The sequence below is a fragment of the Clarias gariepinus genome, chromosome 6, assembly GCF_024256425.1.
Source record: "Clarias gariepinus isolate MV-2021 ecotype Netherlands chromosome 6, CGAR_prim_01v2, whole genome shotgun sequence".
Lineage (NCBI taxonomy): Eukaryota > Metazoa > Chordata > Actinopteri > Siluriformes > Clariidae > Clarias > Clarias gariepinus.
Window position 1 is genome coordinate 32,085,548 of NC_071105.1, and position 17,529 is coordinate 32,103,076.

The following is a 17,529-nucleotide window of genomic DNA, read 5'->3' on the forward strand; positions in this document are numbered from 1 at the left end:
GCAATAATAAACACATTCGCAGGATTTTTCAAACTCAAAGAAGAATTACTCCGAGAGGGAAATTCTATTAGAGATCCTACACTCAAGATATAAAATGGCATAAAGCCTGGCTTTTGCCTAATAAATACTGCATCTCTAACAAAATTAAAAAAGTTTTATTTTAAGATCCTCGACAAAATGTACCCAGTGATTTCAGTTTTATCTAGATATTTGGTGGTAGAGAATAAATGTTCTTTCTGTGGTACATTAGATGTTCATCATTAGTTCTTTGAGTGTGAGAAAACAAACAAAAAAATCTTTAATCTTTTAAATAAAAATTATGAGAAAGGCGGTGTAGTGGTTAGGACTGTCGCCTTGCACCTCCAGGGTCCGGGTGCGATTCCCGGCCAGGCTTGATTCCCGTCTTTGTGTGCATGGAGTTTGCACGTGCTTGGTGGGTTCCCTCCGGGTACTCCGGTTTCCAAACACATGTAGGTAAGGTTAATTGACGTTCCCGTAGTGTGTGTATGCGATGGATTGGCACCCTGTCCAGGGTGTACCTCGCCTTGTGCGCTAAGTCTCCTGGGATAGGTCCCAGGCACCCGCGACCCTGTATACAGGATAAAGCGATATAGAAAACAAATGTATATCTGTGTGTGTATATACAGTATGTATGTGTAGAACCTTACAGATACTCCCGCCTCCTAAGCTATACACTTCCCATCCACTAGATAGCGACGATATTTAGATAATGTCAGGTTTCATTCAATATATTCAGACTTGCGTTTCATATTCTCATGTTTCATTTAATAAATCTGGAGTCAATTCCCCATAAGAATATTGTATGGAAAAAAGTGAGAATATTAAATGAAACTTAAGAATACTAAATAAATTCTAAATATATTGAATAGCACACTGAATCCATTAAATGAAACTTGAGGATATTGAATGAATGAAAAACTTGAGAATATTGAATGACACTTCTGAATATATTGTATAAATTTTGAAAACAAAAAACAAAAAACTCCACTGATGCCTGCCAAAATTATGAAAAGTATAAATAACAATAATCACAAAAAAAAAAAAAACGGTTTCACAAACAAAAAGTAGATTAAATAGCTACATTATTTGAAAACGTATAGAGTATTATGTACATAAACACAAATAGTTAACATATATTTTGGACCACAAGCGCTGTCCTCTGGTCTGGAGGAAAGTGGAGGTGCTTCTCTTCGGACAGGAAGTGCTCTGCTTCAGTTGGAAGGTACTCTGCTTGAAACAAGAGGTGCAGTGTTTTGAACTGTGCAAAACACAAAAATCTAAATCCCAAAATAAAATATAGGTTGAGCAAATGATCATTGAAGCATCCAAGTGTGAATTAATTTCAAGGTTGTATTATATTAAATTAAAAAGATAAGTGCAAAATGTCTCAAGGCAAAACAGTTTATTTGAATAATTTAAAAAATATTATACAAAAATACAGAGAGGATATTTTTAGACATTATCAGGCATTTTCTTGTTTCCATTTGTTTAATTATTTTCATAATCCATTATTGTATATATTGTATTCTATAATTTAGACACTTTATTATAAAGAAAATATAACCAATTAGGAAAAGTGAAACTGATTAGAATATTTAACCTAATAACATCTCTAAAAAACAGCATAAAAAAATACCTGTAGCTACTATAAATATATAATGTATATTCTCCTAAAGGATATACATAGATATTCTCTGTATCTACTGATGTATTGATTCATATAAATTTAAATCAGTTTATGAGGATGTAATACAACTTCCAGGTTTTTTTTTTTACCAATTATATTTCAGTGTTTATTTTTTATTTATTGATTTATTTTACAAATTGTCATTTATATAGAAATATAAATGTATACATTTCATTTTATATTATTTTATGGCATTCAAAACTAGAAAATTGTAAAATAACCTCATTGGTTATTACAAATAACCACCACGAAGGTGCATAATATTTCCTTATAAACTATTTTGTTTAATACATGTATTTCAGTGCTTAAACACTTTAAAAAAAAGTACAAGAAATTTTCTTGCATGTGCAGTCACTGAAATTAAACTCACTCTCTTACATTTATGAAATATCAATTAAATGTTAAAGTCTAGTTTAAATTTCTAATTGAATTTGTCAAGTTATATAACATGTAAACAACTCAGAATTTCTAATTCAATATAAGATTTCTTTCACTTGGCACTTGTAGTAAGCACCTAAATTAAGCTAAAGATACATAAGTAATCCATAAACATTATTGCGGATTACGTGAAATATACACTCACTCAAGTCCAAAAACATCTTTTCCAGGTGATTGATGGCAATAAGAGAAGTGTGTATTAAAGACTTAAAAATAAATGTGAAAAACATTATTGGACTACCGCCCAAAAGAAACACCCTGAAAGAAACATTAGTTACATCCACAGGCAGCAGTGCATTACCTAATATCAAATGGTTTGTACCTTTATGAATGTAGTTCACAACAAAACTGCTGGCTTTTTTGTCAGAAGTGCTTTTTTGCATAATGTTTAACCAAAAAAAACAACACTAATATTCCAGCATAATGAAACAATGGAAAAATCCCCTAAAATGAATCACACATAATTACTTATGGGATTATTTGGAACAGCAGCTAAAACATTAAAAGACTGTACGTGTCATAACCTCTAGGTAAATTCCACATACAGAATTTTTTAGGTAAGATAATGTGCTATTCAGGAATATCACAGGATCCATTACCTGACAGGATGGAAGCTGTAGTCTAAGAACAAAAAGCACAGAACATCATAATTACAGAATGCACTGAAAACTGCCAGACATACGAAGAGATGTTTGTCTGCAAAGTAGTCTGCATGTAGCAGTTTTTAATCCTATGGTGGAAATTTACACTGCAGATGAACTGAATCAATAGAGGCATTCTAAAACCATGCTCTACCATGATGACCAGGTTTAATTGAATGGCTAGTCAGGTGTAACGGAAGACAGAAACTGATCACAAAGGCTTTCTAGCTCAGTCCATTGGTAGCACCAGTTTCTTGGTAAGAGTGTAGCGAGGCTCAGGCATCTGTTTGAAGCTTTTTAAATCCTGGGAGCTCACGCTGCGGTTCACCCGTGTCAGAATTGTCAAAATGTCTTCATTTCTGTTAAAGAATGATTTGAAACATTTGGTATTTAAAATGTAACAATATATTGCAGTGAAAAATATCTTTAAACACCCAGTAAAATGTGTGTTTGCATTGAATATGTATTTGCATCAATTAAATTCAAAACCATTAGAAGGCAAATAAATGCATGTTGTTTAATTAACAAATTAATCCAGGTTGTTCCTTACCTGGGGCAGCCTAACATCAGTTGTTTGCACAACTCCTGGATGTAAATGGATCCAGTTTTTGTGTGACGGAAAGACTTGTAGGACTCCACAGTTGCCATCCCAATCAGGAAGTCTGCTTCAATCGGTAAACGGTTGACATCAGCTTTTTCAGCATCATGCTCATACTCATCCTCTTCAGTTCCATCAGGCCTCCACACACCCTCCTGCAGATCATTGCCCTGACAGGCTTGGATGAAGAAGAGTTTGGGTTTGCCTGTGAGCATTGAGCAGCGGGCAAACGGTAGCGTGAGCTCACGGATGGGAACAGGTATGCCATCAGTCCCCAACACTGTGCCCTTCTCACCATGTGAAAGGATGCAGCATACAAAGGCATCCATTTTAGAGTGGTCCTCCATTGAAAACTCCTTCACTATTTTCAGCATTTCTGTGCTTGAACAATCTCTTCTCTCGTCTACAGAGAAATGCATTCTCTCAAAAACTTCTGTAAGTGTATCTACAAAACAGGAACAAAGAAAAGAAATTCAGTAAAAAAAAAAAAAAACTTAAATTATAAGCAAGAAATAAATCAGATCCACATATTACATTACTACTATAATGTGTCATTGAGCCCGATAGTGCAGAAACACAATCTTTCATAAAATCAGGCATTTAAAATGTGATAAAAAAAAAAAAACCATTAGCTCTGTCGTACATGCCAATAATTACCTTTATCTGCATCTGTCCCTCTCCTGTTGAAGAGTCTAGATGTATTTTCAAAGTTGTAGTTGTTAATAATTAGACAGTGTCCTACAGGTCGTTGGTTCATGGGATAGCATTCATCCGCCTTGGAGAACACAAAATTTGTTATAGTCATTTTGTTTATTTATTTGAGTTACATTTAATGATATAATATTGTGCTTTATTAAATTGAGTTTTAGACAAACATTATTCATATTTGTTGGTGCAGGTTCAGAGGGTGGCATCGGTTGTGAATCTGTGTCCACCATCATCTCGCTCCCAGACACGGAACCTGACTCTGTAGAGACTGAAGATGGGGAAATGCATAGAGACAAAGGGATAGCATGAGATTATCTGAGACTGTCGCAAAAATATTAATGCATGCTTAAATAACTGCAGACGACTGAAACGATGGGAGTCACACATACATGAGCTCGTTTCTGCTATGGACATGCTCTGCATCCAGTCCCAGTGAAGAAACCAAGGAGAAACAAGACATAAACATGAGAAAAACAGGCTAAACATTCCATTAATAAAAAAACATACAGAATCAGGAATTTGCTGCTATTAAAATCTAAAACTGTAAAATCCTTACAACCACTGCAATTGAAGCTTAGCTATGTTTTCTGGTTATGTTATTTTGCCAGTCATGTGTTCATGCACTTACAGGCTGACTGCTGGGTTCTTCCTGAAGTGGTAGAGCCAGACTTCTGATTTCCTCCTGACAGGGTATGGACAGAATGCTATTTTCTTCTTGATCTTGTATTGCCATGCGATCACGTTGCCCAGTTCTACTTGTGTTCTTGAATTTCCGTACCTTATCAGCTAGCTCTTTACTGCACCTACTTAGAACATTCTCTAGTTCGTCTAGGTTGTCTTCTCCAAGCATTTCCATTTTCTCCATTTCAGCCAAAACATCTAGAAATGTCTGCAAAATATTTAGGAATATTCAGTATTCATATAATGGCACTATTAATCTATAAACTTCAGGATCTCAAACAACAGAATTTAAACTTGCTATACATACAGCGGAAACCAGCTTTGCTTTCGGCAGGCCGTCCAGGAGGAACTTTATGTTACGAAGATTTTCGTTTGTTATGTCTTCAGATAGTTTATAAAGCATCTTTCTAAAACACACAGGAGCAGTATGTCAAAGAGCAGTTAGTCCCCCCACAATGAATATACATATGTTTTATAGAATACTACAACCTGATTAGAAATATTTTATATATTTAATACCACATTATTATAAGAACATGTGCAAATTTTAATTAATTAATTTATTTTTGAGGAACAAACTATGTAAAACACAACATTTTCTTAGAAACGTTTAAACAGAAGTAACATGCAAAGTCCATGCACACAGACACGACGCCGGAATCAAACCCAGGACGTGGAGGTGCAAGGCAACAGTGCTAACCATTAGGCCACTACGCTGCCACTGTTGCATTTTATTTCTTTTTAACCATTTTATAACAAACTAACTTTAATTTAGCATAAAAGCAGATTACTCAATATGCTTATACTGAAGATGTACGACTCAACATTAAAAATTATTGCTTGTTTTTACCTGTAAACTGAAACCCCAGAGCACTGAATTTCTAACAACCTGCTGACATTAGCTTTGTTAGTGCCCATGATGGGAAGCAAGTCATAACGTGCAATAGTGTAGAGCAGGTCAGCCAGAAAGAGTTCATTGTCAAACAAGGCTTGCTCTGAGAGCCGGAGGAACAGGTCTTTTGCATCATTCACGCTCTCCAGACGTTTCCTACCCAGGTGATTCATGCAGAGAAACTTCAGTGCTGCAACCTCGGACACTGTCAGCTCCTCATCAATCTCATGAAGTTTATTGAGGTTTATTGGGGTCATGGTGAGCAGATCAAGAAGAACCTGTTGGTCCTAGCTTGCACACCTGCATATAGAAGTCATAGTAAGAGAAAAGTTAGGACATTTTAGAGTCACCTGCTGATGATTCTACTGATGTGTTTGGTGGAGGACATTATTTTATGTTCAGACTGCAACAAGATATTAAATTGCAATTTTAATATTTAATGTTACACAAATACGCTACACAAATATGCTCATATTATTATTAGTGTAGGTCTTGCTACCCATCCTTGCAACCACATAATTGGTACGTTTTATCATGAAATAATATAATTCATCTCAAAACAAAAAAAAAAAATTTTGTTGTAAAATGTATATACATTTGTGATGTGAATGCTATAGATAAATTATCCTATATGCCCAATTAACATCTCATTCTCAAACTTGAATAAACATGAAGTCATTCTCATTTGCCGCTCTGGGAAGGTCTACTAACTTTTGCAATGCAGCTGTTTGGATATTTCCATTCAGCCATGGGAGCAATAGTTAGTTTGGGCACTGATCTTGAAAACCATCGCTTTACAAATCTTGCTTTGCACACAGGGCTATTATCATAATGCAACATATGTAAGCCTGCTAGTTCCAATAAATGGAAATCAGGTGTCTACATACTTTTGGCTAGCTAATAAGTTTACTAAGGTTTTCCAAATTAAAATATATAAAAAAAAGTTTATGCTTAGTCCACCACAGTCAAACAAAAATATGCCTGTGGCAACTTGCTCAAGTGTAAATGGTCTTCTTAAATGCAATCCCTGTAGATATAATTCAAAGCTTAAGACAGTGAAAAAGTTAATGAATTTTTATTAGACTTTTTGTTCTTTAGGTTTCACCATATTATCAATGATACATTTCAATTAAATTCAATTTTATTTTATTTGTAAGCGCTTTTAACTATTTACACCATCACAAAGAAGCTTTACACAATCAAAAGAATTAAGTTTGTATGAAATGTGAATGTGTATGAATCAAAATTATATGATTGTCCCTGATGAGCGTCCCTAGGACGACGGCGACAGTGGCAAGGAAAAACTCCCTGAGATGGTAATAGGAAGAAACCTTGAGAGGAACCAGACTCAACAGGGAACTCATCCTCATCTGGGTGAAAACAGATAGCAGGGATTGATGTGCATAATAATATGCGAGACTGGAAGTTCAGTATATATACATGCTTGTGGACTACCTGCTGTGAAGCAGTAAAGTGTAAAACACTACTTACACTCAGCCTAAAACTTAAACTGATGTCCATGTTCAAAGTGTCTATGATCAAAGTGTGTGTCATGAGGCAATTATTATTTTTTTTATTAATAAATATAAAAATTACTATATTACAAAACTTAAAAGGTATAGTAAAAGTGAGGGAGCTCAACATGTTGATATGCATGGCATATCTTTTGTTCATCTGGTTTAGAAGCTATTTAATTTGAAAATATTATATATTACTTAAAAATAAACATAAAAAGTGACTATAAAACAAAGCTTACTAGGAGCGGTAGGGTAAAAACTCTACATGACAGTATGAGTGGCATCTCTCTCACTAATCCTGTGTGAGGAATTTCTTATTACAGTACTTATCTTAACTTCTTACTTATCTGACCTAGAAGCCATTAAATTAATTTTTTATATATTTTAATAAAATTTGAAAACTATTAGGAATTACTATACTACAAAACTTAAAGGTTTAGTAAAAGCTTTACATGTTAATATGCATGTAATTTCTTTCCTTCATCTAGTTTAAAAGCTATTGAATTTTTCTCTCTTTTTTAACACCATGCTTTATAACACCACATACTATAACACCACATATAGCTTTTATTGCTATATTTATGCGTGAAGCATTTTTGTTATTTAACATTACAACTAGATAAGATGTTTAAAATTATTTTTTTCTAAAAACTTTAAAACTACATTTGAATTTACTTGTTTAAAAACTTTTTATTATAAGTGTCAACAGAATAAAACAAGTTCCGTAAAAAAGTAAAAAATGTACAGTCAAATAAAATATGTTTGATGGACAGAAGGGTTCTGCATAATAAACATTCTGGTGGATTTTCTCTTGACAGTAAAAATGTGTCTGTTGCTTTTGAGTGTCCTATCCTGCATCTTGTATAAGTCACTTGATCCCAGCAATTTTTAAAAGGAAATGTGTGTCCAACATCGAGGTTTATTTCATATAGTTTATTATTTAGGCACTGCTCTCATTCTAATTGGCGTTTATTTTTGATGTATTCATTTAAAATTGGTTTTAAATATAAGAGAGGTATAAAGCATTTGATTGTTGTTTTTATATAATGCTTCTTTGGCAGTTTTGTCTACTCTCATTACCAGGGATTCCTGAGTGCCCAGGTATCCAACAGAAAATTATTGGATTCTAAGAATGATAACTTGGTTAGGATTTCCACGATTGTTGGATTATCTGTTTATATATTTTCTAATGTTCGGAAACAAGATTTTGTGTCCATTATTATTAGGTAATCCTTTCGTGATGTGCTTTCAATTAATTTCAAAGCCATAAGCAGAGCATTTGCTTCTGCAGGAAAAATTTAACTTTGGTCTGGGATGTGTAAACGCTGCTGTAGTAGATTTGTTGCGAAGGCTGCTGCCACTTTATTTCCTGATTTTGATCCATCTGTGTATACTGGGGTATGCTGTGTTAATTTTCCTCATTTCCAGAATCTGCTGGTGATATTCGTTCGGATGGGTTTTAGACTTCTGTTTTTTTTTCCTAGATCCAGATAGATGTTAGGCTTTTTGAGATTTCATGGAGCAATTCTGCAAAAATGTGTCTGTTCGAAGATGTCAAAGATGTTCAAGTCAACTTTTAGGTTCTCTAAATGTGTTTTAATACAAAAACCAAGTGGACGGATATAGTTTGGTTTCTTTTGATAGACTGTTGAATGTTGATTTGTGAAGACTGCTGGATACGCTGGATTTTCCTTATTTGTTCTCAGTTTGATTGTATATTGTAGTGGCAATATTAATTGAGTTTTCCAAGGACGATTCATTAGCTTCGACATTGGATTGGTGATGTTCTGTAGGCTCCTAATGCTTATCGTATGCCTTGGTGATGTACAGTGTCCAGAAGGTGTATATATGATTTCCTGCCTAAATTATACTTCCATAATCCATCGAATCGTTTTGATCGAATCAAAGTTCTAAATACAGTATATTTATCAAAGAACTGTCCGCTCTTTAGGATAAAACCTCTGAAATATTCATGGCTTTGAAACATTTCGTTTAATGTGTGGAATGAAAGACAGTTTGTTGTCAAGGGCGACGCCAAGAAATTTAAAGACTTTAATGGGGTTCCGTCCATAAACAACTCATTATTGGTTACTCATTGGTTCATTATGCATGCAGACAGTTTTTGTTTGTGAGAACTTGAAGCCATTCTGCATTGACCAAGATTGTATTTTGTTTATATTTTGTTGGATTTTCCGTGCAATAGTTATCATATTCTTGCTTCTGTAGCAAATGCAGATATCATCTAAATATAGACTACAAAGAATGTCTGAACCAACGTTAACAATTCTATTAATCTTAATTAATAGAATACTATTGATACTAAAAAGTGTTACAGATAAAATGCTTCCCTGAGGTACTCCAAGTTCTTGTTTGTGCAGTTCTGTTATGTGTTTGCTGCTATTACTTTAAAAAAATCTATCAAATAAGAAACTTTAAATGAAAATAGGTAAACGTCATCCAAAATTAATTTGATACAAATCATTTAAAATTCCTTGTTTCCATGTTGTGTCGTAGGACTTTTCTAGATCAAAAAATCCTGCTATGATGTAGCCTTCAAGACACATCAGGTTGTCTGTAGTGCTTCGTCCTTTCCTGAAATCCACACTGGGCATTATTTATGCAATGTTCGGATTTCAGTAACCAGACCAGGCAGTCATTGACCATCCGCTGCATTGTTTTGCATAGACAACTGGTTAAATAGGGTGATAATTAAAAAGATATTGATGGCCTTTTACTGGCTTTGGGATAGGAATTATTTCTGCTTTATGCCAAGCAAAAGGAATATTTCCTGATATCCAGACAGAGTTAAAAATTTTACATTTTTTAAGAAAAAGGTGGGGCAAGTTCTTTAAAAATTGATAATGAATAATATCTGGTCCAATGGCTGTGTCGCTGGATTTTTTGATGGCTCATTGTAGTCCTTCCATTAAAAAAAGTTGGCTGTACAGCTCTATATTACTAGAGATACGAGTTTTTTTTTTGGTTATCATGGAGGGCTCTACAAGCAGAAATGCAGTTTTCGAGTCATTTTCGAAGGTTTTCACTAATGTATGTGAAATTTCTTCTTTTGATGTCAAGATCAAATCATTCTGTTTAATGTGTTGTATTTGTGGGCCATTGTTTTCTCCTTTCATATATTACTTGATGGATTATTTATTGACATGTCGGAAACAAATCTTTCCTTTTTTACTTCATTTATGGTTCTTCTTGCTTGTGCTCTCTTCATTTTAAGTTTGATAAGATTCGCTGTTGTTGGGTATCCGAAGAAAAGTCTTTCAGCTTTTTTCCTCTCTTTTATAGCCTCCTTATACCGCTCATTAAACCATTGGATTCGTTGAGATGTTTTATTTGAAGATGTTCTTGGGACTGTAGGACTGTAGTTTTTGCTACAGATATAAGAGTTTCTGTAAAGTTCTGCATAGCATCTGGGCTATAATCTGAGAATTCAGCAAATCTTTCATAGCAGAGAGACTGAAAATCTCATCACAGATTGTGATGGTTTCTGTACGTACTTTTTCTGTTTCTGTCGTACTGCTGTTACCTGTAAATTGCTGTTAAGACTGATACGAATGTGAATTATATCATTTCTAATTAAAATAGTTGTTTCACCTGAAGCCTGCTTGTTATTGAGGCCAAAAGTATTAAAAGCAATAAAAATTTTAAAAGTGAAAGCCGATGGTAGCTGTGTCTCCTAAAAGCATACAGCAATCGGATTGATGGTTGTAGTTAGACGTTGCAACACCGCTAAATTAGCCCGAACACCGCGACAGTTCCACTGAATTATAACATTTTCCATCATCTATTAGGAAGAACAGGGACGGTTGTCCTTATTCTGCCTTTAGGGGAACGGCTTCTGCTAGAAAGTTCACTGTCTTTCATTTCTGCATCTTTAATCTGTCTTGTTTTTTAAGAATTACCCTTTGAATGAGTAATAGTTGACTTCCTGTTAATTTTATTTTCTTTTTCATTCTTGCTTGTACTCTGGTCAAGATGAAGGTCATCAGAAGAAGATCCGGTCTGGACTCGTGTATTCCTTGTCGTTGGGAGGGGATTATTATGGTTAATGGTTTGGGGTTTATCTTTATGCATCCAAATGATATCTGTCTGGCAATCAATTGTCTTCACAGTCTTTTGACCACACATTTATTTTTTGACACAAATTTTGTTTAAAGCAAAAACAGGAGCAGCAGCCAACATTTTCCCTGTTTAGGGTATCTGATCCTCTTTAAACATCTGACCTTATGTAATTCTTTTTCTTTGATCCACATGGGACACTGTTTTGATGCAGTCGAGTGATCGTGTAAGCAATTACAACATTTGGATTGTCTTTCACAGCTCTCTTTGTCATGGCCTTCTTCGCCTCAATTACAACAGATGTGATTATTGTTGCAGCCATTCGATCCATGACCATATTTTTGGCAGTTAAAACACCTAAGGGGATTGGGTAAAAAGAGATCTACCGGAACACTTAGGCAACGTTTACACTGCAGGTCTTGATGCCCAATTCTGATTTGTTGCCTATATCTGATGGGTGGCTGGGTGCTTTTCCTTTTCCAGGTCACCTGCGATGTTATAATTTCACACGCGCTTCCACCAGAGAATAACTTTATCATTAAACTGCAAAGAAGTCGCAGTTTTAATGATGTACAGAACACGATGACTCAGGAAATCCGATCTGTCTGTTTACACGACAATCACATTAGCACATATCTGATTTATATCTAATTTATTTCCAGATATGAAGGAGGCCTAAACCGAGCTCGAAATATCGGAAAGCATGCGTTTTTTTTCTGTATACACGGACATAGAACATATCCGATATGTGTCATATGAGCAAAAAATCGGAATTGGGTCACATTTACCTGACAGTGTAAACGTAGCCTTAGATTCCCAATCAGAATTCTTTCTGGGATTTTTGGTTCACTGAACGTAATACTTGTTTGTATTATTTGTATTTGTTTTAATTACTCGTTCTTCTCTTTTAATTGTAATTCTTTTTACATTAATTACTCCTTGAGTCTTAAGTTCGTTTTTTATTTCTTTTTCATCGACATTATCCATTTCTCTGGTACGGATTACCTCTTTCCTGTAGTTCAGCATTGGATGTGGTAATGTCTTAACATGTACCCCAGCTAACATGTTGGCATGTAATAAATTTTAAGCATTTGTCTTTTTTTGTACATTTGACAAGAATTTGTCCAGTTCGTAATTTTTTTTACTTCTTTTACCATTCCTGCAATACCCTTTTGTATAGCAAAATGGGAAAGTTTGGTGATTAGGAGAGGAAGCTTCAATGATAAGTAACTGATTGACCTATTCCAACCTCCCGTCTAGATGAAGTGTGAGCCAAAGTGTCGTGTTGAAATAATGAAAGCCGCAGAAAACCATATTTCACAGAAACCAGGATCTCTTTCTCCACCGACACAGGTTGCAACCCACGCCAAACAAGTTGTCCCTTATAATAGAATTGGCATAATGGGGATCAATTATTCTCCGGGTCCCTACAGAGTTATAGAAGTTCTACCAAGAATGTTAGGAATGGATAGAATAGTAGAAAGGTTTAAATGTGACCCTCGTAAGGGGGGCTCAAGAGTTAGTCTCTCTTGCCCAAAAGACGACCCTAGCACTACGGAGGGAAGGAGCGTGCCACTGTTCCTTTCACAGGCTGACATCACAAAGATGGCTCCTGTGCCGCACCCAGGCTATTGAATTTTAAATATCTACATTTTTTTAATCATTTTAAAAATCACTGTACCTCAATATTTAAATGTGTATAAATGTAGAGCTTTACGTGTTAGTATGTGCTGTTGAATTAAAAAAATTTTTTATTAAATTTAAAAATTAATAAAAGATCACTATACTACTAAACTTAAAGGTGTACTGGGAGCGGTAGGGTAAGTGCTTCTTGACGGTACAAGTAGCATCTCTCTCAATTATGCAGTTTGAAAGATACTGTACTGAATTCTAATTTAAAAAAATTACTTATAAATCTGTGAAGTAAGAGCATAAGAAGGTATAATAAGAGCTGAGGAGGGGGCTCCATGTTGATATGCACCTCTCTCATTCATCTGGCTTGGTAGCTATTGTATTTAAAACTATTTTATGAAATAAGTACTACATGGCTGTACTACAATTCTACTATACTAAAAGGTTTAGTAAGTGTAGTAGTTGCTAGTAAAGGAGTTCTACATGATGTTATGTCTGGCAACTCTATTTTTTCCCGTTTAGAAGCTACTGAATTTTAAATATGAAAAAAAGAAAGTAAAAAAATAGTAAAATGTGTATATACTACAAAGTTTACAGGTGAAGTAAGAGCAGTAGAATCATGACCATACATAACAGTATAAGTGGGATCACTCTCACTGACCCTGTTCGAAAGCTACAGAATTTTAAACTACTTTTTATAAATTTAGAAAAACGTGAATATAAAACGTGACTATATTTCAAAAGATTAAAGTGTAATAAGAGACCAGGGAAGCTCTACATGTTGATGTGCATGGCATTTCACTCTTCATCTAATTAGAAAGAAAAAAAACTAGGAAGAAAACATATGTGACTATAATACAACACTTTAAATGTGTTGTAGAAGCAGAAGGGTAAGCGGTACATGACGGTACAAGTGGCATCTCTCTCACTCATGCTTTTTAAAAGCTACTAAATTTTAAATATTATTTATATACTACAACCTTAACAACCCATATACAAAGCTTAAATGTGTAGTAGGAGCTGTAGTAAAAGCTCTACATGCTGATCTGCATGACATCTGTCATTCATCTGGTTTAGAAGACAGTGAATTTTAAATATTTATAAAATTTTAAAATTATTAAGAATGACTATATTACAATACTTAAAGGTGTAGTAAGCGCAGGCAGGGGAGTTCTATATGTTGGTACTGTATGTGTGGCAACAATCATTCTATTGGCTTAAAAGATACCGAATTTAATATAATATTCATAAAAATTTAAAATTATTAAAACTAGCTATACTACAATACTTAAAGGCCTGCAGGAGAGGGAGCGCTACATAAAGCACCTTTAAATCTTGGTATGCATGTTAGTATTTTTTTTGGCTTAGAAGCTAATGAATTTTAAAACAATTAAAACAAAAATATATATAAAATGTGACTATACTATCGTGTTTTATAGATATATAATGTATAGCTTAAATGTCAATTAAAAGCAGAAGTGTAAGTTCTATATGTTCTCATAAGTGGCATCCCTCTCACTTATCCAGTTTAGAAGCTACAGATGTTTTTTTGTAATTTTTTTTTTAGAAAAATAAAAATATATATATTATAAAACCTAAATGTGTAGTGCAAGAGGGGGGAACTAAACATTGATATGCATGGCATCTCTCGCATTCATTCATGGTTTACAAACTAATGAATTTTAATTATTATACACACACACACACACACACACACATATATATACATATATATATAAAATATTCTATAATTCTTTATAATATCATTTTGTAATTTTGCTTCTATTAAAAAAATTGAAGCAAAAAAACTTAATACTACAAATGTGTATTAGGAGAAGTCCTACATGATGGTATGAGGGGCATCTTTCTCTCTCATCCAGTTTGGAAGCTACTTTTTTTTTTTTTTAACATAAAAGAATTATACAAATAAATGACTTTTACAAAACTTATAAGTGTAGTAAGTGCAGGCAGGGGAGCTCTATATGTTAGTATATGTGGGAACACTCATCCTTTCAGAAAATTAAAAAAATAAAATAAATATATATATTAAATTATGAAAGATTATAAAAGGCTATATAAAGAGAGGGGAAGATATGTATGTTAGTGTCTTCTTGTTTGCGACTTCATTTGGTCGGACTCTGAAGACGGAAAGATGACTATGCGAATATAAAACATTACCGCTTTTTCTTTAACACAAACCCAAATCCACACAATTATATAAAAATTAATATTGCGCCAACAGGTTTAAACAACAACGTCAAACCCTGTAATATTCTAGTCGACCAGGACGAGTGACACATAAAGCAGCTAACCAGCTAACATATTACTGAAAGCTGAATTAAAGTTGTGTTCACGCGAATACAAACTGACTACTTTTCTTACCTTTACATTTAGACAAGGGCGACAGCCAAGCGGTTTATCTCGAGGCAGCTCCTTAGTTTCTGCTTTCAGTTAGTTAAAGGTACAAAATATAACAAAGTTTCCCGGGGTTTTCTTGAGCGCTGCTAAGTTTTATTCTCAGGTCAACGGAAATGCTTTCGGTTCCAACGAGGAAGTTTCAAAGAGACTTCACACCGGAAAGCACATGACCTCATGACATGCTGTTGTCAAGGTTTTGGGAACTATATATTTCGTTGCACCTTAACTACAGTGCACTTTATTACAGTAAACTTTCACTACATTTAGCCAAAGTTTCATATAGATCACTATAAGCGTTAACAACTCGTTTAAGAGAATGTAGTTCGGGCATGTTAGAAAAATTCCCCAGATGACGCCACGAATATATTTGCATACTCATGAGTGCGTCACGAATCCGTGTAACATAGAGGTTGTTTCATAATGCATTTAGAATTTGGAATAGTGTTTGGAGTAGTGTTAGAATGTTTTTTAACGAGTTTATACAGTATACAAAAGCCCGGGTGTTGTAAATATCAACCAGGCTTTTATTTGGATCACAGATCATCACAGTGTTGCTGATATACAGTACAACAACATGACTGTGAATGCAATACTGCTCATATATCAAGTAATTAAAAACTTTCAGTCTCAATTTGATCAAAGATTATGCTTAGCAGCAAACAATTCCCAAAAAAGCCACATCTGAATAGACTTTGAGTTGATCTATGTTGCAGAAGAATATAGAGTGCTATGGAAAAAAAAATATATATTTTATTATAGTTTTTTTTTTTTTTTTTTTTACATATTTGTCACACTTAAATGGTAAAGATCAAACAATTGTTAATATTTCACAAAGGTAACCTGATTAAATACAAAATGCAGTTTTTAAAAGATGATCTCTCTTATTAAGGTAAAAATTAAAAAAAAAGCTCTCCAGGCCTACCTGGCCCTATGTGAAAAAGTAAGTGGCCCTACACATAATAACTAGTGATGGGAAGTTTGGATCATTTAAGTGATTCAGTTCTTTGAATCTCATTCATCAAAATGAACAAATCTGTTTTGAGTCATTTAGTTCATTTTGTTCTTTTGATCAGAAATAAAATAAAATGTTAAATATTCAATAAACAAACCCCCAACACGTCTACATAGACAAATTTTGGCTATAGTTCCAGTAATGAATATATTACAATGCAGCTAAGGACATACTATGATAAACAGAATGACCAGCTCACCTCTCATATCTTCTGTTCCGAATCGTTCGTTTTTTTGTCACATGACTCTCAGTGCATTATATAGGAAATAGAATTGAGAATTTTTTCTCATAAGTCTTCCAGCTCGAGTTGCTTGTTTTTTAAAATCTATTGCACTGCATAGCAGCTATGGGAGTCACGTGACAAAAGAACGAATGATTCAGACCAAAGGATTGGAGATGTAACTACTCATTTCTGTTTTCTCTACATAGCCTACAGAGGTATAGCAATGCTTTGCACATGCGCGCCCAGTAGAAAATGAATGAATCACTCTCTGAGACTACGTTATAGACGCGTTCAAAAAGAATGAATCGTACATGAATGATCCATCACTACCAGTGGTGTTAAAAGTATTCACATTCATTACTTGAGTAGAAGTATAGATACTAGGATTTAAAAAGACTTCTTTAGAAGTTAAAGTATCAACCCAAGCTTTTTACTCAAGTAAAAGTGTAAAAGTACTGGTTTCAAAACTCCTTAAAGTATAAAAGTAAAAGTAATGTGAGGGGGAAAAAAGCATTAAGGATAAAAGCTTAGGCTGTGCCACGGGCCTATATACTGCACTAACACCTCATAAAAAAAAACGATGTGTTGTTTTTTTGTTGTATTTTTTAACAGCCATAGTGATTTGGGATACTGTATATGGCAATTGAAAAAGAATGCATTTTTGTATAATGCAAATACATTAAATACATTAAAGAACCATATATGTGTACTACTGAGCATTAACACGTTTTATGGAGAAGAAGATATGATAACTAGTTGCCCATAAGTATTTTAATGGTGCAAAAAGTTAAACTTCAGAGGTATGTCATCGGTAACCTTTATTGGAATGTAAATGTACATCCAAGCTTAGCTGCAGGAATCTGTGAGGGCAACATACAAGAAAATTAGTAAGGCAGGCTTAGTAACAATTACCCTTGTATGGTTGTCTACAATAAACATTAGTGCTGTCAGAATAAAAAAAATAAAAGTGAAATAAATAAACAAATA

General features: G+C 34.1%; 1 protein-coding gene across 2 annotated transcripts; it reads right to left on the reverse strand.

Moving 5' to 3' along the window:
• Positions 1–1,414: 1,414 nt before the first annotated feature.
• Positions 1,415–15,611, reverse strand: LOC128527111 (caspase-8-like). 2 transcript variants are annotated; one of them, XM_053499415.1, is made up of 9 exons: positions 15,272–15,611; positions 5,625–5,966; positions 5,082–5,181; positions 4,722–4,982; positions 4,483–4,510; positions 4,261–4,361; positions 4,043–4,160; positions 3,338–3,830; positions 1,415–3,146 (listed from the first exon to the last, which is right to left on the reverse strand). In XM_053499415.1, exons 2-9 carry the CDS (start codon positions 5,921–5,923, stop codon positions 3,017–3,019), a joined length of 1,530 nt encoding a protein of 509 aa, XP_053355390.1. In that variant the 5' UTR covers positions 5,924–5,966; positions 15,272–15,611; the 3' UTR covers positions 1,415–3,016. The 2 variants fall into 2 exon arrangements, with proteins under 2 accessions (XP_053355390.1, XP_053355391.1); XM_053499416.1 differs by lacking the exon at positions 15,272–15,611 and having other exon boundaries at positions 5,827–5,965.
• Positions 15,612–17,529: the final 1,918 nt, after the last annotated feature.

Coding starts and splice junctions, on each gene's coding strand:
- LOC128527111 (XM_053499415.1), bottom strand. CDS start 5,923: ATGACCCCAATAAACCTCAATAAACTTCATGAGATTGATGAGGAGCTG. Junction 4,161..4,260: donor CACCAACAAATATGAATAAT/GTTTGTCTAAAA, acceptor GTGTTCTCCAAG/GCGGATGAATGCTATCCCAT. Junction 3,831..4,042: donor AGGGACAGATGCAGATAAAG/GTAATTATTGGC, acceptor CCTGTTTTGTAG/ATACACTTACAGAAGTTTTT.